This window comes from Bos javanicus, chromosome 23 (genome assembly GCF_032452875.1).
Source record: "Bos javanicus breed banteng chromosome 23, ARS-OSU_banteng_1.0, whole genome shotgun sequence".
Taxonomy (NCBI): Eukaryota; Metazoa; Chordata; class Mammalia; order Artiodactyla; family Bovidae; genus Bos; species Bos javanicus.
In genome coordinates, this window is record NC_083890.1 from 16870007 (window position 1) to 16894995 (window position 24989).

General features: G+C 55.8%; 2 protein-coding genes across 3 annotated transcripts in view; one reads left to right on the plus strand and one right to left on the minus strand.

Moving 5' to 3' along the window:
- The first annotated feature begins 3364 nt into the window (after positions 1 to 3364).
- TTBK1 (tau tubulin kinase 1) overlaps positions 3365 to 24989 on the plus strand; it is a 41690-nt gene continuing 20065 nt past the window's right edge. The window contains exons 1-13 of one of the 2 annotated variants that reach the window (XM_061398224.1): positions 3365 to 3457; positions 6400 to 6561; positions 11580 to 11727; positions 11966 to 12039; positions 12237 to 12377; positions 13323 to 13427; positions 13862 to 13927; positions 14347 to 14439; positions 14525 to 14650; positions 15948 to 16102; positions 17242 to 17473; positions 17710 to 17888; positions 20538 to 21099. In XM_061398224.1, the coding sequence (XP_061254208.1) occupies positions 6454 to 6561; positions 11580 to 11727; positions 11966 to 12039; positions 12237 to 12377; positions 13323 to 13427; positions 13862 to 13927; positions 14347 to 14439; positions 14525 to 14650; positions 15948 to 16102; positions 17242 to 17473; positions 17710 to 17888; positions 20538 to 21099 (1989 nt within the window). In that variant the 5' untranslated portion in view covers positions 3365 to 3457; positions 6400 to 6453. Of the gene's footprint in view, positions 3458 to 6399; positions 6562 to 11331; positions 11395 to 11579; positions 11728 to 11965; positions 12040 to 12236; positions 12378 to 13322; positions 13428 to 13861; positions 13928 to 14346; positions 14440 to 14524; positions 14651 to 15947; positions 16103 to 17241; positions 17474 to 17709; positions 17889 to 20537; positions 21100 to 24989 lie in introns of those variants that run through there. The other variant, XM_061398225.1, reaches the window with a different exon arrangement.
- Positions 8830 to 11187, minus strand: LOC133236303 (small ribosomal subunit protein uS8-like). The gene has a single exon (XM_061398254.1). It carries the CDS (start codon positions 10674 to 10676, stop codon positions 10251 to 10253), a length of 426 nt encoding a protein of 141 aa, XP_061254238.1. The 5' UTR covers positions 10677 to 11187; the 3' UTR covers positions 8830 to 10250.

Here is a 24989-nt window from a genome sequence, read left to right on the forward strand (position 1 = left end):
AATTAGCAATATTTGGCACCCCAAAAAATTATGGAATGAAAAGGATCAGAAAAATATGACCTATGGTGCAGAGAAACATCAACTGAAATGGATTCGTAAATTTATCAGATAATAAATTCATACACAAGTACATTAAAAGAGTTATTATAACTATTCTATATGTTTAAGAAGTTAGAAGGAAAATTAAACATGGGGAAAAAATTTAAAAGGCCCAGATGGAACTTCTAGAGATATAAACTACAGTTAAAAAAATAGATTGGATGGGATTCAAACCAGATTAGATGCCGCAGAAGCACAGATTAAGAAACTTGAGTAAATAATGATGGAAGCTATCCAAAATGAAACACAGTGAGAAAAAAGACTGAGAAAAAGTGAACAAAGCATCAGTGAGCTGCAGGACAACTTCAAGCAGCCTAGTAGACAGGGTATTGCAGTCCCTGAAGGAAAGAAAAGAACAGAAAAAATATTTGATGGCCAAAAATTTTCCAAACTTGATGAAAACTATAAATCCATATTTACAAGAAGCTCAACAAACTCCAAGTGCAAGAAACTACACCAAGGTACATCATCAAATAGCTTAAAACCAGTGATCAAGAGAAATTTGTACAAGTAGCCAGGGTAGAAAACATTACACACAGAACAGCAAAGATAAGGACAGCTGCAGATCTTTTATCAGAAGCAGTGCAAGCTAGAAGACAGCACAGCAACACTTCTAAAATACTAATAAAGCTCGGACTTCCCTGGTGGCCCAGTGATTAAGACTTCACACCCCCACTGCAGGGGCCACAGGTTCGATCCCTGGGCAGGGAACTAAGATCTTACATGCAGTGCAGCAAAAAAAAAAAAAAAAAAAAAATTTATAAAACATTTAAAAACCTTAAAAAGAAAAAAAAGTCAACCTAGAGTTCTAACCTAATACTCTGATCAAACTGTGTCTTATTCCTGCTTAAAATTCTTCAGTGATTTCTTCTCAAAAGGTCTGGGTCTCCTGGACACTGAGTCTGGGACAGGGATGCTCATGCAGCAGGCTTATGGGAAGTGCTCTGAGATCAACATCTGAGGAGGGGTGAAGGAAGAAGAACTGGACAGAGGAGACGCTGAGCTTTGATGCAGCCTCAGCAGACGCCTTGCCTCATCCTATGGGGGGTTTATAAATGGGATGTCCCTTCAGAGCTGCCCTGAGGTGGGGTGACGGGGCCAGGCCTTTGTACTCACAGCTCTATCATTGACTGGCTATGGGATGTCCCCCAGAAGGGCACGTGATCTTGGGCATGGCAACTCTCTTGGTCAAGGGCAGTTCTAAAGAGGGAGTGAGCTGTGACAGATGGTCTTCAGCATCCCAGGCAGCCAGGGAAGTGAGTCCCTGGATTCTGAAGGGGGATCTGGATGGCTCATCACATTATCCAGCTTTCAAAAACTAAATGTAGAGGAAGCAATCTCCTTAGCCCAGCACACAAAGCCCTTCATTCATGACCTGGCACAAGGTCACCCCCAGCTCACCACATACTGTCTTCTCAGCCTGGAAGTCCCTCCCACCCTTTGCCCTGGCCCCATTCATCAATTGAAAAATTCCTATATATTCTTCAAATTATAGTTGAGTGCATCTCCTCCAAGAAGCCTCCTATGACTACTCTTGCAGATTCAGTGACCCTTCTTCCCAGCATGGAGGTTAGGAGCACAGACCCTGTGACCAGGGTTTGAATTTCAGCTCTGCCACTTGTTAGCTATGTGTGTGTAACTTAAGGCAAATTACTCCACCTCTCCGCATCTTAGTTTCCTCATCTATAAAATGGGCATAATGACACAGACCTAGAGAACACAGGTGGGAAAGGATGAACTGGGAGGTTGAGATTGACACATATACACCATTGACACTATGTATAAAATAATTAACTCGTGAGAACCTACTGTACAACACAGGAAATTCTACTCAGTGCTCTGTGGTAACCTAAGTGGGAAGGAAATCCAGAAAAGAGACCATATGTGTGTATATTAAGCTGATTCACTTTGCTATACAGAAGAAACTAACACATTATAAAGCAACTATACTCCAATAAAAAGTAATTTAAGGACTGCCCTAATGATCCTGTGGTGAAGAATCCTCCTGCCAATGTAGGGGACACTGGTTCAATCCCTAGTCAGGGAAGATTCCACATGCTAGGGAGCAACTAAATTCATGTGCCACAATTACTGAAGCCTGCTTGCTTTCGAGCCCATGCTCTGCAAACAAGAGAAGCCAGCAGTGAGAAGCCGGCATATCGCAACTAGAGAGTAGCCCCTGCTTGCTGCAACTAGAAAAAGCCCATGTAGCAACAAAGACCCAACACAGCCAAATTAATTAATTAAAGCTAACATGTAAAATAACATGGATATAACAATAGTATGCTACCTCAAAGGGTTGTTATGAAGGTTAAATGAATTAACACGTGAAAATTCAGGACAGTGTCTGGCACGAGTAAATCGTTACTGTTATTGTTGTTGTCATCACGATTGTTGAAATTAGTGTGCATTTGTTGAGGACAAGAGGGATGGAAGGAAGGGAACTGAGAGAAACAAAATGCAAAGTATGTTCAGGGAATGTTGAGTAATCCAATATGTCCAGAAGGGTATTAATAGCTCCTCTGGGCTCGTATTGAGAAGAATGTTTTATGTCACGGTAAGCAGTGTTCATCCCATTTGGTGAGAAAAACAAAGAGAGTTTGTCAACAGATAGGAGAAAGGGCCAAAGAAAGAAAGGTTCAGGCTGAGCCTGGGTAGGGAGGTGAGAGTTATAGTGAGGGATGGTGTTAGAAGAAAAGGGGAGGGGACTTATGAGAGAATGGGTACAGGTGAAGGGGAATGAATTTAGAGGAAAGGAATATGAATGTATGGAAGGTGTTGTGGGAGAATCAGTTGAGGCTGATGGAAACAAGTGAGGAGTGATAGGGACACGCTGGGAGTGGAGAAGATAAAGGGTGATGGAGACAGGTGAGGTTTGTGGGGACAGGTAGGGAGTGACAGGGCACTACTGGGGGATGGAGGTCAAGTGAATGCCAGAGACCAGTGAGAAGAACCTTAGGAGCCGGAGCAGTTCGATCCGAGAGAGAGTCGTAGAGTCGAAGTAGTGGAGAAAGGAGCAGAGTGGTATGTGATGTCAGAGCAAGGACGATGATGTAAGAGCCCGGGGCGGTGAGGAGGTGATGTCAGGGCTGGTGCTGATGCTGGCGGCGCAGTGCATTGTGGGCAGCTCCCCGCTCTGCTGCTGCCGCCGCTGTCGCCTGAGAAGGATCGGGGCCGGGCCGGACCGGGCCGGGATGGTCCCGGTCGGGAGGCCGCCGCCACCGCCGCCCGAGGGAGCGGGCCACCCAGCGCCGCACTGAGCCGCCCCCGTCCCCGCTCCGCCCCGGCCCCGGGGGATGCGCCGCCCCGAGCCGCTGCCTCCGCCGCCGCAGCCGCAGCCGCAGCGGGCACAGAGCAGGTGAGGCGAGGCGAGGCCAGGCGGGGCGGGGCGCGGCCGGCGGGCCGGGCGGGGGTCGGGGAGGGGGTTCCTTCTGGGGACCCATCGGGCCTCGGCCTGGCTCAGCTCCCAGTGCAGCCTTCTCCAGCTCCCCCTCCCTGTGCCGGCTCTGTCTCTGTCTCCACCCGAGCTGGGACGCTGGCCTACACAGCCTGGGCCGAATCCCGAGGCCTGGAACGGCGCCCCACCGCCCGCACTTACCCACACTCTCCAGCCTGTCCTCCCGAGGTGCTGCTCCCCCCCGCTGCTCCGCCAGTCCCGGTCCCTGTGGCTTCACTCTCCTGGCATCCCTGACAGTCCTCTCCGCTGTCTCCATAACCCCTCTCCCTTGTCCTCAGTCCCTCCATTCCTCCCAGCAGCCTCCTTACCTACTTCCTCACCCCTCAACTGTGCCCAGGAGCACCTCTCCTGGTGCTCTCCCCTCCTCACCTGTCATGCTTCTCCTTCACCTGTCTCTATCCGATGTACCCCCTCCTTTGATCCTGTCTCCCCTTGTCCCTTCCGTTCCCCTCTGCCCCCTTCCACACCTCTCTTCACCTGTTCCCATTACTCCTCACCGCTCTCCCACACTTTTATTTACCTGGGCTCCCACATTCCTATACACACCTGGCTTACACCTTGCACAGGTGCACATCAACACCTATATGTGCATATGCCATGATGAGCTCCCAACCACCTGGGTACACCCCCCACCACACACACACACACATCATTGGTCCCACTCTCTCATACACACACAGTCGCTGACAGATACTCATAAAACCTCCTCCACAAGCCCGCTCTCACAACACACTTATGCCTCTACACACCAAAGGGTCCTGAGCGGGTGATCATGGGGCAGGCAAGTTCCTTATGTTGTGTCATCCCACCTTAGCCTGGGCTGAGTGCAGTCCTCTGAGGCAGAGCAGGGAGGCTGACGGGCAGGGAGAGGCAGGGAACCCTCATTTATCCACTTGCCTCCACTCCACCTTTCCCCACTTAACCTGTTCCTTCTTTGCTTGCCCATCTATAGAATGGGATCAGGACTCACATCGTCCTCTTCAGTCTGTAGAATCCACCATCACAGGACTCGGAGGGCCCACCAGAGGTCACCCTGCTTAATTCCTTAAGGCTCCCTCCCCCCTGGTTCAATTGCTTCTTCAATCTTGTCCTCTACCTGTCTCCTCCACCTTTATTCCAGATTGCCCCATCCCTCCCCCTCCTGCCATTGCCCCCATTGCCCTCTGAATACCTGATGCCCCATTTGCCACTTGGCAGAAGGAAGGCAGAAGCCTATTTGATATCCCCACAGTCCTGACACTCTGAAGTTGCGTGGATTGGAGGAAACAGTCAGCTGAGTCATTTGGCAGAAAAAGAGTGGCAATGTTCCTCCCGCTGTAGATCCCTCATGGCACACCATGACCTGTTGAAGGTGGTTTCCCCGCCTTCACTATCCCACGCTGCCTGGATGGCCAGACACAGGAGCCCTGGGCAATGAGTCCATCCCAAGTAAACTGAGACTCATGGAGTTCCTGCCCCATCCATAGGTATTCTAGGCACTTTCCTCCTCTCCACATCCCCCACCATTCCCAGCCTGAGGAACTTCCTTCCGTCTGTGACTGTCCAGGGTCACTGGGAGGGCAGAGCCATGTGCTTATAAAAAGTGTAGAGGGAAAGAAGAGAGGAAAAGATCCATTCCTGTACTGGGTTGGCAGAGATCTCAAAAAGCCATCTCTTTTGGCCCCTGTCTACACAGAGGCACCTCACCCACTGGCAGACACAAAAGCACATATAAGCACACATGGATACAGATGTACACAAAGACACATAGACACACACACACAGAAGGACACACAAAGACATAAACACGCTCACACAGAAGGTACACACACAGACACACGCATGCACACCAGTGACATTTCCCTGGGTAACACTGGCGGGCTTTCCCAGCCCTCACACTCCTCCTGATAACCAGCTTCTACCTATCCAAAGGTAACAAGAGCTGTGTTCCTTCCTGAGCTGATACAGAAAAGCGTGGGCAGAGGCTCTCTCGTCCACTGTCCATCCAGACCCCCTGCCGCCCAGCATTTCTCCTGCCTTCTCTTAGACTGCTTCCACTTCCCCACTCTCCTCACTTCCCCCCCAGTTTAGCTCCCTCTCTCCCTCTGAGTGACCACAGGGCTGCCTTACCTCTAAAACCCACATCTTGAATCCATCGCCTGATGTCCACCCCATCGCTCACATCCTTGCTTCTCACCCCCCGTGGCCATGGCTGTGGTTTGGGCTCAGCTCTGAGAGTGGTGGCAGCCTCCTCACTCAGCACCATCCTCAAGGGCTGTTGGGTAGCACCTTATTTTCAGATGATCACTTCTCCCACGGTCGATTAGAGCGCCCTGTCATTGTGGGGTGGGTCTTCCCTGGGTCATCAAGTCTCCCCTTTCAATGAGCCTCAGATGCACATTTTCCCGGGCACTGCGTGGCATGGAAAATGTGTGGGTGTGGGGATCACAGACCGGATCCCCATGCTGGTCCTTCTTGGCCCCGGTCTCCCTGCTTAAGCACCCATCCGCCTTGTGTCCTCCTCAGTTAGCAAGTCTTCCCCACATTCGTCAGCATCTGTCTCTGGGAAACGCTTTCCCTACAGCCTATTCACACACCATTTTCCTCTCCTTTTTCCAACGCATGTGTCCCCATTGCTGGCTTTCACATCTCCAGTTTACAGTTTGCATCTCTTTCCCCTTGAACGGCATTTGGGGACTTCTACCTGGGTTTTTACACAATGCTTCCCCCAGTGACCCCTGGAGCATCTACCCAGTGGGCCAGGGAAGGATGCCAGCCAGGAGAACGGAAGTCGCCTCTTCCATATCTGCAAGTGGGTCCCAGGTCCTAGCCCGCCTCCCTCACAGTCCCTCCCCACTCCCCAGGTAGATGGCCCCCTCAGGGCAGGCCCTGCGGACACCCCTCCCTCCGGCTGGCGAATGCAGTGCCTAGCGGCCGCTCTTAAGGACGAAACCAACATGAGTGGGGGAGGGGAGCAGGCCGACATCCTGCCGGCCAACTACGTGGTCAAGGATCGCTGGAAGGTGGTGAGTGAGTGACCCGGCGAGACAGCGGGAGGGGAGCGGGGAGGATGGAAAGGGAGGGCTTGGAGTCCTGTTAAAACAGGTGCCTGCGGCGGCCCTACCCTAAGAGGGAGGTGCCCCTAAGCTCATTTGCACAGGGCTTGCAGGTAGTTCTTTTGCCTACACTTGTGGACCATCGCTTTCTCCCGGTGCCCCCTCTCCAACCCCGCCGTCTCTCACCCCTTTCCCCGCTAGGTCATGTTGGTTGAAACAACTCTTGGTTGGATGTCGGAGCGGGAGCTGCAGAGCTCAGGGAGGGGAAGAGGGCGGGGGTGGGGGAGGGGGCTCTGTCTCTGTTGGACCTTGGAGAAGGGCAGCGAGTGAGCCCCTCCTCTTCCGCAGAGGACAGAAAAGCCTGGGTTCGGGGAAAGAGGCCCTGCAGGCGGCTCCCACCGCATCCGCACTCCATCTTCTCCATCCACCCTCCTCCCCTCACGGCTTTCTGCGGCAGGTGCAACATGCCGAGACTCCATCTCCCAGCGTGCCTTGCTCCTCCAGCCCAGGCCTTCAGGCTGCTCGGCCTGCTGGGAATTGTAGTCCGAGACTCCTCAGGGCTTTGGGCCTCGGATGGGAGGGAGAGGCGTGAGGGTCGAGGCAAAGGCAGTGCAGTGTATGCTGAACGAGACCTACTGTAGAAATACTGATTTGTTGTTGGTGGTGGTAACGCGGGAATCTTAGTTCCCCAACGAGGGATCGAACCTTGCTCCCCGGCAGTGGAAGCACAGTCCTAACCACTGGACAGACGGTGGGGGCTCAACTCACCAGAGGTGCACGGTTCAAAGGAGAGTGGGGCGGCCCGATTGCCCTGCAGGTTACCATGGCAACAACCACCCCGTGGGCTGGTTTGCCAGTGGCCCAGGGAGAGGGGCAAAAGCCACAGCCATTTGTTAGAGACGTCCCTGGGACGGGAGCAGGGGGCGAGAAAGGAGCTGGAGAAGCCAGAGAGCAAGGGAATGGGCTGTCTGTGTCCCAGACGGGGCTTCTCGAGAGGGAAAGGGAAGGGACAGAAATCAGGAGAGGAGGATCCAGGGCAGAAATCAAAGGAATGAGGGTCTGGCAAAGTGAGGAGTGTTCCTCCAAGGCCCCACCCCCACCAGGTCCTGCTCAGGGCAGTTTCTGGCAGATTGGGGGCAGGAGGACTTTTGCACTGAAGAGGTGAGAAAAAGAGGGTGTTCACCAGCATAATGAGTTTGGGTTAGAACTTTCCTGTGCTTTTTGAGGGAGGGGGTGGGAGATGAGTGGGGAGAGAAGTGGTAGAGGTCAGGTCGGGGGACAGGGAGCAAGCCCTTAGTCTTTGCCAGGGTGAACTCTCTTTCCCCTCACTCTCTCCCTGGATCCTGGAGAAATAGAGGGTGGGGTGCCAGATGCACCCCCGTCAGCCAGTCTCCACAAGGGCCAGGAGGGAGGCACAGCTCAGGAACCAAGAACAAGCCGCCCAGATGGTCTATGCCAGGAGAAAAGGAGGGTCCGTGGCACTAGATGGAGTATTTAAAAATGACAGCTTTCTTCTTGAGGGGTGCCTCTCAGAATCAGAATAAACAACTATAATAACAATAAAAACTTAGCATTTATTTTGAGCATGTACTGTGGCCAGGCAATGTGTAAAGTCCCTTACATGCCTGACCTCAACAACCTATGGGATAAATACCATTATTATTCCCATTTCACAGGTATGGAAACTGAGACACAAAGATGAGCTAACTTGCCAGGTTCCCATGACTGGCTGGTGAAACCAGGTCTATCTGATTGCTGGTGCAACAGTCACAGAGCTCTGCCATTCATTTCCCAAGAATTAGCCTCTCCAAGAATCAAGATCACAGAGCCAAGGGAGAATTGTGACCTATTGTAGTCCCACTCATTTTACAGAAGGAGAAAAGCAGAAACTCATCCTGGGTCACCCAGAGCTGGCCCAAGAAAACAGCTTTCCTTTTTCCTAAGTGAATGCTGGTCCTACTGTGTCCTATTGTATCGAGGTCCTTCAGCAGTGGAGGGGCTCCTGAAAAAATGTAGGAGGGAAGGAACAGGGTCTAGTTATGAGGATGTTCCTGTTACTGGGCGTGGGCAAAGCTGTTCTGTGACTTTTGTGGGGCTTGAGCAGTCAGTTTTGCCTCCACTGGCCTCTTCAAAAATAATAAAGTACTAAAAATTGCAATTGTGTGATTGCACTGCTATAATAAGGAATAAATTAATATTATATAATAAAAATTTTATCTAAAAGTTTATTTATTCCCTTCTGACTTTAAAAGAAATTAGAACATTTTCATGGCCTTCTAAAAGTATTATTAGGGAACTAGCTTCTGTGCCCGGTGTACTTTTCTGCCCCCAGAGGTTCTGTAATGGGTGGGTAGGGGTGAGTAGGTAACTAAGAGAGGAGAAACACTGTTTGGAAGTGGAGGTGGTAGAGAAATACCCTTTGGTGTCCTGGGAAATTCGGGAGTAGATGTCAGAAATGTCTTGGGTGCCCCAAGCCCTCCTTACCATCTCTAGCAAGGATTTTGGAACCTGGCAAATCTGGGCTTGAATCTCAGCACTCATACTGTTAATGCCAGTATGGTCAACAGTTCCTACAAAATTGCAGTTAAGAGCATGGGTTCTGCATTAGATTGCCTGTGCTAAGTCGCTTCAGACGTGTCTAACTCTTAGTGATCCTATGGACTGTAGCCCGCCAGGCTCCTCTGTTCACGGGATTCTCCAGGCAAGAATACTGGAGTGGGTTGCCACGTCCTCCTCCATGCCACCTTCCCGACCCAGGGATCAAACCCGGGTCTCTTGGCACTGGCAAGCGAGTTCCTTACCATTGCCTGGATTTAAATGAAACCTGGCTTTGCTACTTACTAGCAGTGTGAACTGGGGCAAGGTACTTAACTCTCTGCGCCTTAGTTTTCCTTTTGTGCAAAATGACAACTCCTGTGAGTTGTCGAGAGCCTCTGGGGATGAGCTGAGATGAAATCTGTGAGTCTGGAGCAGACAGAACCGAAGGGTGGTGGTTGTACCCTCTCCCTTGCCCTTTTCTCCATATTGCCACAAAGAAAACCATAAAGGTATCTAGAAGATACTAGAATCTCCCCTGAGTTTAATGTTCCCCAAAAGAAGACCTGCCATGGGTTCCCTTGAGCCTGCCTCTGTCTCCTCCTGTTCAAAATTCTTCTAGAAGCCTGACCTTACCTTTTATCTCAAGCAGAGAGGGACCCTGGTGTCTCCCTGTTCTTCCTCCACCCTCTTTCTTGGGCACAAGAACCCAGCCAGCCTTCCACTTGTCTTCTCCATCTTCCAGGCATCCTCCTCTCTCTTTCTAGAGCGTTTACCACTGTGACCCGCTGGGAACTCCCAGTCCTCAGCTCTGCCCTGCCCCCTTTCCTCCGCTGTTCCTATGTTTCAACCACCATTAAACATTTATTGGGCGTGTGAGTGCTGAGTAAATGCTACAGGAAGGGTTCGGAGATGCGCGAGGCTCAGAGTCAGGAAGCCCAGCTGCGGCTGGTGTGTTACAAGCCAGTTACAAGCCAACAGGACAGGAGTAAGGGCTCAGGAAGAGAGCAGGCTATTCATGATGGATGGGCTTCCTTGGGAGGTGAGAATGGAACTGTGCAGCTTTCTTTCTTTCTTTTTTTTCCCCTAGTGAGGCATTTTATTTGCCCTGATTTGTTACAACCCTAGAAAAAGAATCTCAGGATTTTCCCTCCTGTGTTTTTTTGTCTTGCTTCCTCACATTTCATGACGCCAGCTGGGGCTATCAGTACAATGAAACCACGCTGACGGAGCAGGAACAGGTTATTCTGCCATTTTTCTAGATCTTTGAGTTGCTCCTCAAATCTGGGGCTGATCCCCTTACATTTGTCTAACCTACCTATGATGTTCACAACAATTTTGCCAGCTCTGTGAGCACTGATGATTTCAAGCTCACCAATGTAACCATGCTTCACCATCACAGTTAGAAACTGGATGGTGACTCTAGAGCATAGCCTGATAAGAACCTGGCATTTGCTTCTCTTTTTGTCATTGTTGATGCTCTTGAGAGCATCAGCCAGAACCTTCATGCACATTATTTTGGTGGAAAGATGGCAGAAACGTGTGTGCATCTTTCTTAAACCAAAGAAGTCCCCACTTAGAACTCAGCACCTTCTCCCCTGTCCCCCCATCTTTGCCAGCAGCACCCTCACTCTCCAAGAGCCCTGGGCCCCTGACTTGAAATGACTTTTAATCCTGTCCTCTAACTCAGCTCTGCTCATCTCCCCTGGCCAATTCTTCCTCTCTCACAGTTCTCCCCTCTGTCTTTTCTCACTCCTTGCCTGAGGATGCTGGAGGAGGGGGGCCCAGAGGGTCAGAGATCCACTGCAGTGCTCCCTGGGAACACAGATTTTTCTCCAAACTTCCATCCCCTCCACGTTCCCTGGGATAGGAGACTCACCCTGGTTTTGGGCATCTGATCTCAGGCCTCAGGAGTGACGTGGGCAGAGAACACCCTTTGTTGAGTACCTGCCCCCCACCCCACAGACACTCTCCTCGAGATGCTCTCTGCCCCTGGTGTCATCTTTCAGGAGACTGCCAACCCCAGAAAGGGCCGGCCTCCCTGGGGGACCCACCTGAAACTGCGAGGTTCTGGAAATTAGTTTTGCTTCTGGATGGAGGCTGCTCAGTCTAGGTGGGGGATGGGGGAAGTGTGGTATTTATGTCCTTTAAATGGCTCACAACAGCCCATTATCTCTTCAGAACCCTGCATGGGTTTGTCTCCATGTCTCTGTGGAGTCTCAGGTCTCATAACTTCCCCCTCTGCCCACGTGACGTGTGGCCCTGTGTGTATGTTGGTGGGGGGGGGCGGTTGCTGAGCTGTCTCTAGCACTAGGAGAGGAGGTGGGAGCACTGGTGGGTGGGGGATCCTCTTCTCCAAGGACACTGAAGGATGTGAGCCAGCAGTGGGTTGGGTGGAGAGCTACTCAGCCTGATCCCCGTGCCCCCTCTTCCCCTCTCCCCTGTCTCTGTAGCTCAAAAAGATCGGGGGCGGGGGCTTTGGTGAGATCTACGAGGCCATGGACCTGCTGACCAGGGAGAATGTGGCTCTCAAGGTGGAGTCGGCCCAGCAACCCAAGCAGGTCCTCAAGATGGAGGTGGCTGTGCTCAAAAAGCTGCAAGGTATGGGTCCAGGGCAGGAGGGGAGGGGAAGGGTGATGGGGCCCAGGGCCGGTAGGTGATGGGTGAGGGGCTATGGTACCAAGAACCACGATCGGCTTAAGGTGGAGGGGGCGGTGGGGGAAGTGGCCAGGGCCCAGGGCTGGGGGACCAGGGATCAAGAGCACCCCAGGAGCCCACCTTAGGGCTGGAAGTAGGAAGAAGGAGTGGGAGTTGGGAGACCCCTGTCTGTGCCCCTCAGGGAAAGACCACGTGTGCAGGTTCATTGGCTGTGGCCGGAACGAGAAGTTCAACTACGTGGTGATGCAGCTCCAGGTGAGCCCCCACAGCCCACCCTCCCTCTCTCTCCCCCAAGAGATCTGGTGGGGACACCTGGGGTAGGATGGAGACTGTGGACTCCGGAGGAGCGGGGAGTGGGCACGAGCCTTGGCGGGGTGGCGAGGCTGGGCCAAGCGTCACGGTGGCGGTGGACTGATGGACGGCAGCTGAACAGGGCCCCACCCGCACTGCAGGGCCGGAACCTGGCTGACCTGCGCCGCAGTCAGCCGCGGGGCACCTTCACGCTGAGCACCACGCTGCGGCTGGGCAAGCAGATCCTGGAGTCCATCGAGGCCATCCACTCCGTGGGCTTCCTGCACCGCGACATCAAGCCGGTGAGGGTGGTCCCCTCCTCCGAAGCTCCCCCCACCTTCTCCCCTTCCCTGGGCCCCCTGTTTCTTCTCCAGAGCAGGGGTTGGGGTGGGGACAGCTTCTTCTGCCTGTCCCCTCCTCCTGCTCTCCCTCTCCAGCACCGCCTCCTCCTCCCTGCTGCCTCCCAGGAGCACCTCTGCCCACCCTGGCCATGCCCATGGCCTCCCTTATCTTCTGTCCTCTTCCCTTTTCTCACCCCTGACCTGAATAGTCCTTGAACCTGGAAAGGTGAAGGGGCTGGGGAAAGATGGAGGGATCGAGGAAGAGGACCTAGGGGCTGCGGTTTGGGAAGAGATTCTAAGTAGCTAATTTTGTGACATCTTGGGTCTTGGTGTTGGGGAAAAGCCTCCGATTTAGAGTGGTGAGGAACTTGCCTGGTGGTCCAGTGGCTAAGACTCTCCACTCCCAATTCAGGGGGCCCGGGTTTGATCCCTGGGCAGGGAACTAGATTCCACATGCTGCAGCTAAGGCCCAAATAAATAAGTAACAAATTAAAAAAAAAAAAAAAGTGAAAACAGGCCCAGAAAGGTTGGTTGAAGGGCCCAAAGTCACACAGCAAGGACAGTGCTGGCCGCCTGGTGCCACAGAGCAGGACGGCTACACTGGGCCACCAGGTCCTGCCGGGAGTCCCGGGGATTCCGAGCCAGGCGGGCCCCGGCTGGGTCACCTCCTGCTGTGTGATCTGGGAGAAGCCCCCAGCTGGCCTTCAGTTTCCTCCCCTCTGAAATGAGGATAAGCACACCTGCCCCTCAGACGAGGGTCCGTGTCCTGCTCACACGATGTTTTTCTCTCATGTGAATGTGAGGAGGGGTGGAGGGGCCCTCACCAGAGCTGTTTGTCTCCTGAGGTGGGCCAGGTGGGCTTGGAGCCCACAGGCGGCCTCCCTCACAGCTGCTGTCTTCCCCCAGTCAAACTTTGCCATGGGCAGGCTGCCCTCTACCTACCGAAAGTGCTACATGTTGGATTTCGGGCTGGCCCGGCAGTACACCAACACCACGGGGGATGTCCGGCCTGTGAGTACCACCGCTCACCGGAATCCTGGCGTCCTCACCTCAGCCCCTGATCTGGGGAGCCTTCACCAGCCTTTGCTGAAGCTGCCTAGACGGGCCTGGCCTCAGTGTCACTCAGCGCTGAAGCCACATACAGCCCGTTCCCTCTCCCCCGTGGCCTGAGTGCAGGCCATTTCCATGCCCTGTGGTCTGTCTGCCCACTCCAGTCAAGGGCAGATGAGCAGGGGAATCAAGCAGGGGCAGGAGGCAGGTTTAAGGCTGGGCTTGTGGGTCAGGCTGCTCTTGACCCATGTGATCCGGAGCGGGCGTGGGGTTGGGGGCGGAGTGGGAGGCTGGCAGGGCTAGGGTAGGCTGAGGAGGCTTGGTAAGCAGGGTTGAGATGTGGCCCTGGTCAGGGGCGGCGGGTGACATTCCTGTTGGTGTCCTCCCCTCTGCAGCCTCGGAATGTGGCCGGGTTCCGGGGGACTGTACGCTATGCCTCGGTCAATGCCCACAAGAACCGGGTGAGTGGCTGGGCCGGGACTGGGGAAGGTAAGACAGTACGGGCACAGGTCAGGGGTGGGGTGTGCGGCTGTTGGTGGGGTGGAGAGGAGCCCAAGGCAGGGGCTGGAAGCTGCCCCTCCAGAGACCCTGGAGGAGGGCTCCCCTGGTGTGTCCCCTTGACGTCACGTTCTTCCTTACTTGGAGGATCCCCTCCTCTCTGTGCCCACTACGAATCTCTGGAGGATGAGAAAACTCACACAGAACTTTTGACTGAGGGATCCTGTGTGTTGGTGGGTCAGGAGTGGAGCCATAGCTTCGGGGAGACCCTAGCTCTGCCTACAGGCACCCTGACTGGGGTCCCTCAGTGAAGGGTCAGCCCCCACTCCCAGGGAAGGACCTGAGAGCTGTGGGTGACCCCCCTCCGCACCCCCACCCCCAGGAGATGGGCCGCCACGATGACCTGTGGTCCCTTTTCTACATGCTGGTGGAGTTTGCAGTGGGTCAGCTGCCTTGGAGAAAGATCAAGGACAAGGTAAGGCCAGTACAGCTGGACCTGGGGGTGGCGAGGGCATGGAGGGCAGCCGGGGCTCCATCTCCCGGTGCCCTCCTGCCTCCAGGAGCAGGTAGGGATGATCAAGGAGAAGTATGAGCACCGAATGCTGCTGAAGCACATGCCCTCCGAGTTCCACCTCTTCCTGGACCACATTGCCAGCCTCGACTACTTCACGAAGCCCGATTACCAGGTGGGAGCCTGCCGCCCGCTCCTGCACCCCCTTCTCTGTGGGTTGCCGTCTCCAGCACCATCTCTCCTGCTGAGGCCCCACGCCCCTGCCGGCTTGGTCCTGAGCACCTCTCCTGCTCTTCCAACTGCACGAAAGACTGCTGTTGTAAACACCAGTCGCAGCTCTGATTTATCAAGAGCTCACCCTGCTCTCAGCGCTTTTCCTCACTTAATTCATTTAAGCTTTAAAACAAGCCTTTGGTGATATTGCGTGTTCTTCATGTTATTATTCCAGCACTTAATCATTAATGAAACCAAGTGCTTTCAAGGACTTTACATCGAAACTCTGTAGGAGACCAAGTGGGATGATTGTCCCCATTTCACAGATGAGGAAACTGAGGCCTGGTAGCCTGGTGAGGAGCAGGGCAGGGCTCGGGCACACTTGCCTCCAAGTCCAGGGCTCTTTCCAAGGTGCCCTCACCACACTCCTATGGGACCTGCTGACCCTGATCAAAGAATGGGGAATACAGTGTTCTGCCAGGACCTGCTGTGTGCCAGGCATGGCCACACCCCTCGGGAACACGGATAGTGTCAGGCCCACAGTGGGCCCACAGTAAAGGGGGTCCCGCTAGCAGAGAGAACTGGGAACGTTCAAAGTGGGAACGTCTGGGGGACTGCCACCTCCTAAACCCAGAGACCCGGTTGTTGGCAGAGATCCCTTACTTGGGTAGTCAGGAGACCATGCCCCTTAGTCCTAACTGAGCCTCATGGGGTTCCCCCAGACCACACAGCTTCCAGCACACCCTGTGCTGAGCCCTGTGGCTGGCTGCTAGAAATGTAGAGGCGGCAGGTAGGCCTGTGAACAGTTCAAACTGAGGCTGTGTGGGCGAGGGAATCAGGGAAGGCTTCAGATGGGAGAGAACGGTGGGCTGGGCACTGCAGGCAGACGAAGCATTCTGTGCAGAGGTATGACCCCAGGTGGCGGGTTGGGGAAACTGCTGCTGCTGCGGCATCCGCTGCGCCGGTGGCGATGGCAGAGGAGGCTGGGGACAGGGATGAGTGGGACACATCTCCAAGGGCTTGTGTCCAGCCAGGGGGGGAGCTGAAGTCCAGACAATAATTTGCATGCTGATTTGCATATTGTGTGCATGTTTTCATTTAAAATCAATGTGCCCTTCTCCTTCCAATGCCCCCTCTTGGCCCCTCCCTGTCCTGGAAGGCCCCTGTCTTCCCCTCTGTGACCCCAGCACCTGCCCACCCCCTCCTGGCTAGCCCCCGGGGTCACCGCTCTGTCCTCCCGCCACCCCCGCCCCCTGCAGTTGATCATGTCAGTGTTTGAGAACAGCATGAAGGAGAGGGGCATTGCCGAGAACGAGGCCTTTGACTGGGAGAAAGCGGGCAATGACGCCCTCCTGTCCACGAGCACCTCCACCCCGCCCCAGCAGAACACCCGGCAGACGGCAGCCATGTTTGGGTGAGTCTCAGGAGGGGCGATGGCCCTGTCGGGGGGCAGACGACCCCTGCCCTGCGGTGTCACCTGGGAAGCCAACCCTCTCCTCCTCTTCCTACCCGGACGCCACCTGACTGTCTCTCCTGTTCTCGATGCTCAGAAGCGGGGCTCTTGAATCCCAGGAAGTCCTACCATGTCTCCACCTTCAATCTGGGGCTGCAATGGACATCCTTATTTGGAGTTCTTGACCTTTCTGGGGAGCAGGGATCCCTGAGTGAGGGTCCCCCGGGGCCCACAGTTTGGTGATCACACATGGCCAGGTCTTGAGCCCCAGCTCTGGGCCCTGTAGGGCTCAGAGAAGAAATTTAATAGCCCCTGACCTCAAAATGCTCTCAGTTGAGTGGAGGATGTTTATAATCGATGAGTCGGCGAACTCAGATCCAAGTGAAAAGCACAAAACTGAGTGGCCCAGGGAGGGGCCAGAGTGAGGAGGTCTCCCCCTGCTCCACCGTCCCAGGAGTGAGTCAGGGGACCCGCTGGGGAGACTCAGCAGGACTTGGCGGCACACGTGCTGCCAGTTCTGTGATGACATTGGTCGAGGAACTCCAAAGTGATTCTTTCTTTAGGCCCATTTCCTAATCCCCAGGGCTTCCCAGGTGGTGCTAGTGGTAAAGAAACTCGCCTGCCCGCGGGTTTTATCCCTGGGTTGGGAAGATTCCCCTGGAGAAGGAAATGGCAACCCACTCCAGTATTCTTGCCTGGAGAATCCCATGGACAGAGGAGCCTGGCAGGCTACAGTCCATGGGGTCGTATGGAGTCAGACATGACTGACGCGCCTTAGCAGGCATGTACGCCTAGTCTCGAGGAATCGGGACAGCAAACTGCAGTAGGGAGCTGGCAGGGCCAGGAAGCAGCGAATCTCCTAAATAAACACAGCCAGGTGGTGCTGTAGCCCGCCTCCAAGCCTCTGCCCACCGGACCCACCTGAGGGTACTGTGGTCCCAGAGCGTCTACGAACCAGAGATGGAGCTGGGCCTATGGACGCCCCCAACCTGCCGGACCTCTCCTGTGCCCCCGCCCAAGGGTGATGGGTGGTCTCCAGGGCTAGAGGAGAGGGCAGCCCCCCACCAGCCTTGCCCACGGCCCCCTCCTGGCCTCCACAGGGTGGTCAACGTGACGCCAGTGCCCGGTGACCTGCTCCGGGAGAACACCGAGGACGTGTTGCAGGGCGAGCACCTGAGCGACCAGGAGAATGCACCCCCGATCCTGCCTGGTCGGCCCCCCGAGGGACTGGGTCCCAGCCCCCACCTTGTCCCCCACCCTGGGGGTCCTGAGGCTGAAGTCTGGGAGGAGACGGATGTCAACCGGAACAAACTCCGGATCAACATTGGAAAAGTAACTGCAGCCAGGGAGGGCGACATGGGTGGCCTTCTCCCCTGCCCCCTTGCTCCCCACCCATGGGTCCCTCTCCCCAGCCACCTGCCTGGTCGCCCTGCCTCCTTGGCCTGACGCCCTCCCGGGATCACTGGCACCCAGTGCTCAGACCTCCTGCTCCCTCCTTCGCCCTGAGAAAACCACAGCCCCACAGCCGCCCCATCAGCCCCAACTCATGGGACTCCCCTCTCCTGCAGACCCCCGCTGTGGTGGAGGAGGAGCAGACCCGTGGTGTGGGGGTCCCCAGCTCCCCAGTGCGGGCTCCCCCAGACTCACCGACAACCCCAGTTCGTTCTCTGCGCTACCGGAGGGTCAACAGCCCTGAGTCCGAGAGGCTGTCCACGGCAGACGGGCGGGTGGAGCTGCATGACAGGAGGTGGGTCTGGAGCCAGGGGTGTGGTCCAGGGCCCCTGGTCCCCCCCCACCCCATCAGCTTCTCACAGCTGGTCTGGAGGAAGGGCAGTTTCCAGGCAGAGGTGGGGGACCCTGGAAGGGTTATGAGATTTACGCTTGGGACTGGGGACTCGGTTAGAATCACTGACCAGCCCTGGAGAGGGTGTGGGAGTGTAGAGGGCCCAGCTTAGGCCACGAAGGGGCGTGGGGTGGGGGTCAGGCATAGGAGGAGGTGAAGGCTGAGATGGTAGGTGGGTGTGCTTCCAGAACCTCTTTCCCTAGGGACTAATTACAGAGGCCTCAGAGCAACTGGGGAAGCTTCCTCCAGCTCCAGCGGAGGGCCTGGAGAAGATTCAATGGGTGTTGGGCGTGTTTGAGGAGGAGACAGACCAAGCTTTGGGGATCAGGGCTTGGGAGTCTGAATGTCAGGGAGAGAGGAGGGACCTGGTTGATGTGAGGGAGTGTTGGGAGAGTTGAGAGCCAAGGTGAGCCTTTAGGATGTGGGATGAGAGTGGCTGGTGGAGCTTGGTGCCCCATGGCCGCCAGGGACCAGGGCCGGATCCTCATCTGGTGGGTGGGACCACCTCGGGTGGAGAGAATACCCCACGTCCCTTGGTTTGGGGTGGGGCTTTACAGCAAGGTGGGGGCCTTCTCTGCACCAGGAAAGGAGTTGCTGCCCAAGGCCCAGCCCCGGGATAGGGGGTCTTGTCCACACCCCTGTCCCCTCCTGCCCCGCCTCAGCCACCATCCCCGCTCTGGATTCTGCCCCAAACTGCGCTCCACCTCTGGGACTGGCACAGTGCCCCTCTGGGGTGCTCAAGACAGGGCAGCCCTGTGCCAGTCCCTCTGGTGACCCCAGGACGGAGGGATGCAGGCCCTGTCCTGAGGGAGCCGTCAGCCCTTACACACACACTCATATCCACAGATACTCACACTCTCACAGGTTGAATCCCAGGGACAGAAGACCACATTTTCCTCCCAGTCGCCCAGAGGGTTCAGGAAACAGGGAGGAGTGAGGAAGGGCAGTTTGGAAGGGAGATGAGTGGAAGAGGGAGGCGGGAAATGCCCTGAGCAAAGACAGTCCTGGAGAACACCTTGGTCTGGCTCAGAGTGAACGCTTGTTTAAGCGGAGGAGAGGGTCAAGGGGAGATTTTCTGGAAGGGAAGGGCCAGGATCTCAAGCAGGCTGGAGGGCTGGGGGGCTCTGGGGCACGAGGGAGCAGGAGAGTGTATGAAGCAGATGGGATCAGGGTGTGCCCCTCCCTGCTTGCTTCAACCACCCCCCACCCCATCTTCAGCCTCTCTCTCCTTCATGTCCATCAAAACAAGCCATGATCTTGGGAAAGCAAGTGACGTCAGCCACTTAAATGGGAGTGTGAATGTAAGACCCGGTGACCTTTGTTTTTTTTTTTATGTTTATGAACAAATCGATAAAAATGCTGTGCAGATTAGTGTTGGCAGAACCCACATAGGCCAGGGTGGGAGGAGGCTGAGAAAGGCCGACAGGAGGCTTTGATCTGTACCACTCCCCTCACAGGCTCGATGCTAGGGGGAGGATGGCAGTCAGCCCCCTGCCCACAGCCTGAGTGTGAGTTCTCCGCGGTTCTCAGCAGGGCACCCTGGAATGTTGGGGAGGACAGTTCTTCCTTGTGTAGCATTCCTGAAGAATATCCTCACCTTGGGGCCGGTAAACCTCAGTTGAGAACCTCAGCAAGCCATGTGAGATTCACAGCACAGGTTAAGATAACAACAAAAGAGATGTCCCCAGGTAGAATCAGTGTCCCAGAGGCAAAAGCCAGAGGGGACCCAGCCCCTGTCTGGCAGAAGTCATCGCCTCCTGGGGCGGCAGACTCATAAACACACACATGCTCTGACGTGAGGGGACTGAGGCAGCCCCGGGAAGGCAAACTAGCCCCTCATCATGCAAGAGGGAACAGCTCCCTATAGGAGTTGACACCGAGCTGGGGTGGACAGCCCAAGGTGGAAGGGCAGGCCGTGTAGGGGGAGGTGCATTTTTAAAGGCACAGAGGAAAAAGCAGGTGACTTTGAGATGGGTCTGGCTAGGGGAAATGGGAAACAGGGCCTCTGTCTGGCTGCCAGGCGCCTTGAATGCCAGACTAAACCATGTGGACTTTGTCCTGGGCTGGTAGGGGGGCTGTCACTGGAGTTTATTGGAGGAGGTGAAACCAGCCAGGTAGGCCTGAAGGGTGGTAGTAGAAGAGGCCAGAAAACCATCAGCACACTCGAGGGCAGGTGGGTGTGTTTATCTTGGGCACATCGGGCGCAAGCCTGGGTCGGGTGGAAGCCCTGGTGGGGCAAGCATCAAGTTATCTTTAGGAAGATCCAAATTTCTGGGAGTGCTCTGGAGGGCAGTGTTCCTTGAGCCCAAGAATTTTACTTACTGCTTGTTTAGATTCCTGGAACATAGTAAGCATTCGAAAATGTGTGTTGAATGAATGCATGAGTTCTTTGCAAGGACTGAGGTTGGAGGGTGGCAACCCAGGAGGTGGCTGAGCCTGGCCCGGGGTGGGAGAAGGGCAGAGTCAGGAGGTCCCAGGCATAGGGCTCCACCTTGGGGTCCTTGGGGATCCAGAGAGGCCGGGAACTGAGCTCCACGTGGGGTGGCTTTGCAGGTCACGGATGGATCTGCCTGGCTCACCCTCGCGGCAAGCCTGCTCCTCGCAGCCAGCCCAGATGCTGTCAGTGGACACAGGCCACGCCGACCGGCAGGCCAGCGGCCGCATGGACGTGTCAGCCTCTGTGGAGCAGGAGGCCCTGAGCAATGCCTTCCGCTCGGTGCCACTGGCCGAGGAGGAGGATTTCGACAGCAAGGAGTGGGTCATCATCGACAAGGAGACGGAGCTGAAGGACTTCCCCCCGGGGGCTGAGCCTAGCACATCGGGCACCACGGACGAGGAGCCCGAGGAGCTGCGGCCGCTGCCCGAGGAGGCCGAGGAGCGGCGGCGGCCAGGGCCAGAGCCCGCCGTCCGGCCCCGGGGACGCGGCATGCACACGCTGGCCGAGGAGGACCTGCGGCTGACGCCTTCCCAGCCCCCGCCACCCCAGCTGAGCCAGGCCGATGGCCGGTCAGAGACATCACAGCCCCCGACGCCTGGCAGCCCTTCCCACTCGCCCCTGCACTCTGGACCCCGCCCCCGACGGAGAGAGTCGGATCCCACTGGCCCGCAGAGACAGGTAAGGCTGGGCTTGCACCCCACTCCCCACCCGTGATGCCCACAGTCCTGGCGTGCAGCTGAGAGTGCTCCTGTATGCTCCCTGGGGGCTGCCGGCTAGCACCCAATGGTTGCAGCCGTGATGAAGGGAGGCAGCTTTAAGGGTCTCCAAGCATGATTGTGGGGGGCAGGGTTCTGAGTCGAGTCTCGCCTTCGGGGCAGTGTCAGCCAGGTGACAAAACAGGAGAAAGACCTCCCAGAGCATGGGGACAGGGTGTGCAAAGGCCCAGAGGCGGCAATCAGAAACACTGATCGGCGGGTTGCAGCAGACGAGGCTGCGAGCTGGGTCCCGGGGCCCCGTCCAGGAGGGCCTTGGCCTTGGTGCTGGATTCTGAAGGCTTGGTGAGCCACTGAGAGGACAGAGGAGCCTGGCAGGCTGCAGTTCATGGCGTTGCACAGAGTTGAACACAGTGGAAGCGACTTAGCACGGCACGGCGTGGCAGGCTTTTAAGCAGGGGTGCGACATGATGCCATTGATACTTTTGAAGGGTCCCTCTGGCTACTGTGTGGAAAATGGATTGAAGGGGCACAGACCTATCAGTAGGAAGGCCACTGGGCAGACGCCAGCAGGAGAGCGCCCTGGGGGCGTGGAGCAGGGAGGGGACTCTGGATGTGGGGCAGGGTGGATGGAGTCTGGGGGTGTTGGGGAGAGGACCAAGGGAGTCGCTGCTGACACCGGGCGTTCTGGGTGGGCAGCGGAGCTGTCGCTGAATGGTTTCAAAGGGAGCATCAACTCAGATTTGGACGCAATGACCTCATGGTACCTGGGGGATGTCCACTGTGGAGGCACTGGGGTTCAGGAGAGAGATCTCAGTGAGAGATATGAATCTGGGGATCTCGTAGTCCACAGGAGTGGGTGGTGTCACTCAAAAGAGGACTATGTGGAGTGGGGAGAGCCCAGGGTGAAGGCAGAGCTGGGATTCACACCTTGAAAAAGAGTGAGACGAAGGGGCGAGAACACCCAGGAAGAGGGCTCCCTGAGTCGAGAAGGAGCTTGCTGAAGAGGGGCGAGGGCAGCGGGGGGTGTGCTGGGTCAGAGCAGGCACTGTGCCGAGGGTGAGCTCTGAGAGCCAGGATGTTGGACAGTGATGGGGAGGGAAGGAGCCAGGGCAGGGGGGGACCGTAAACCGGACACAGGGGCCGGCATGTTGGCAGCCCTGGGAGGACCCGGTCAGGTTGCCGTGGTGCCTTCTCGTGTGGGAGGCCTAAGGGACGAGACAGGATGGGCACAGAGAGGCCTGGTGGTGGCTGCATCATAAATGCTGGGGTGAGGGGCTGCAGCCCGTCTCATGGTATTCTGGGGGTTTTTTTTTGGCAAATATGGGGTGTCCGAACAGGCAGAAGGTCCCTGGCCTGCTTGGGTTTCCCTGTGTGGTGCAGAGACTGACCTCTGACCCAGGAAGTGGCTCCACCACTCACCCTGGGTGCTGACTGGGGTCCATGTCCCCTCAGAGGACTGGGGAGAGCCAAGGAAGTGATGCTAGAGAGCTCAGGGCCCACGTGCGTTCCCCTCGACTGTCCCGTGTGGGGGCCTGCACACGGGAGACTCTGGGAGATGCCGGGTGCAGGGCCGGTTCCACTGAGTGCTCAGGTCGGGAGGCCTGGCCAGGAGACCCCGGTGCCCCGGAGGAGGCGGCTCCAGACAGGACTGTCTTCAGGCCCCATCCCGGTGTGTAGAAGAGACAGTTTCTAACTTGAGATCCTGAGACTGTACATCCTGGCCTTGTCCTGGGCACTGGAAAACTGGAGGCTCAAAAAATGGGGACCATGAGCCCCCACCCTGAGAGGTCCTAGCCAGCCTGAGTTGGAGGCTCAGCCAGGGCAGGGCTTGGGCAGCATGGCTATGTTGCTGACCCGGGCTCTGTTCCCATCAGAACCAGCACTGGGTAAGCAGGAGGTGGAGCAGAATCCGTCTGGGCTCCCTTGATCCCCTCTCATTCATTCATCACCTCATCATTCCACACCTACTGCGCCTCTGTGTCAGAGACCAGAGGCATCAGAGATCAGACACACAACAGGCTGGGCCCTCGGGAGGTGCAGGGTCTAGGAAGGGAGACAGATGGTGGTGGTGCATGTGGGGTGGACAGAAAGCCCAGAATTAAAGTCAGGAGGCCGAGTACAGGACCTGGGCCCTTCTAGTCTCTTCCTGGTGCACTACTCTAGTCTCAGAGTTGTGCAGCTGAGCCATCTGGGAGGCTTTTCTCACCTTCAGATACCCCCCTGGTCCTGGGAGTCAGCCTCACTTTGGGGAATTCCAGCCAAGGGGGTGAGATTTGGAGGAGCAGACACAGGCCTGCTGTACAGTCAGTCTTGGGCTCAGGTCCTGCTGATGACAAGGATGGGTACTGCCCGTCTCAGCAAGCAATGGGGTCGTGTGAGTCTGGCCGGGGTGTTAGGTTGTGCAGGCCTTGGTTTCCCCACAGTGCACAGAAGTGAGCTTGGGCAGCATTCTACAGCCGCGTGTGTGCTCTTCTGTGTCAGTTTACCCAAGAGTGTGCAGTGATGTGTGGGTGTGTCCATGTGTCCGCGCACACACATGTGGGTGCACTTTCAGAGTGTGTAGAGCATGTGGTGTGTGGAGAACCCCGGACATCTACAGTGTCCCCGCTGGCAGGGTAGTCGCCACAGAGATGGTTCTAATGAGAATAAAGAGCAGCGCTGCTTACCTGAGCTTCTGTATTCTTCCCACATAACCCTCACAGCGACACAGTGCAGAGGCCACCCCTGCTTACAGGGTGAGGAAGCTGAGGCTCAGAGGAGCTAAGTGTGTAGCCCTGGGTCACCAGCTGCTAAGGGGTAGAAGTGGGATTTGAATCCAGCCAGCTGGCTCCAGGGCTGTGCTCGGAGCCACACAGTCTGAGGGCTGTGTGTTTAAGAGAGGATCAGGGGCTTCCCTGGCGGTCCAGTGGTTAGGCATGTTCACTGTCAAGGATGCAAGTTCGATCCCTGGTCGGGGAACTAAGATCCCACAAGCCATGCAGTGCAGACAAAAAAAAAAAAAAAAACAAGGCTGAATCTGGGACTTCCCAGGTGGTCTAGTGGTTAAGACTCTGTGCTCCCACTTCAGGGGGCACTGTCTCTGATTGGGGAACTAAGAACCCACAAGCCACGGGACAAAAAAAGAAAGAGAGAGAGAGGAACAAACAGACCAGAGACAGCAGATGGTTTGTGCAGGGTCAAAAAGAGCCTTTGTGGTGTGTGGGTGTCTGTTTGTGTTGCGTGTGCACACGTGTGTGCCTGCTGGCTGGGCCATGGCAGCAGGTGTGCCTGTGGGCATGTCAGTATCTCTGTGTGTGTCTGGGTGTGAGCACGTGGGGCAGGACATGTGTTTTCCAGGGTTTCAGTGCAGCAGAGTGAAGCCTAGCCCTTCCTTCGCCGAGGGCAGGGGAAGAGGGAGGGGTGGACTGGCATATTTTTTTCCTTCTTTTGGTCTGGAGAGAGTCTTGAGCCTGGGTGAGGTCTCCACACCTGACTGCACCTGGAATCACAGTTTGTGGACCTCCCCGCATCCTGTAACACAACTAGATTAAGTGGCTCAGGGCAGGCAGGAAGTCCCTGCAGGGACCCCACCCTACAACCTTTGTGCAAGGAAGCCCCTCCGAGTCCCAGCTCCGTCTGCTCGGGGTCTGATGTGTGAACTTCCTCCTAAAAGCAACCTTTAAAGATAGGGACACTTGCACGTCTCCATGGGGAGTAAGGACAAGGATAGTGTGGAACCAGGCAGTCTTAGAGCATCTGTTGTTCTTTGGTGTGCGTACCATGACCCTTGAATGTTTTTTTTCTTACACACACCTTCATTTCTCCTCTCTGGAATTCACCGTGCAAATCAGAAGTGGCCGGGAAAGCTAGGCC

Coding starts and splice junctions, on each gene's coding strand:
- LOC133236303 (XM_061398254.1), bottom strand. CDS start 10,676: ATGCACACACGTTTCTGCCATCTTTCCACCAAAATAATGTGCATGAAG.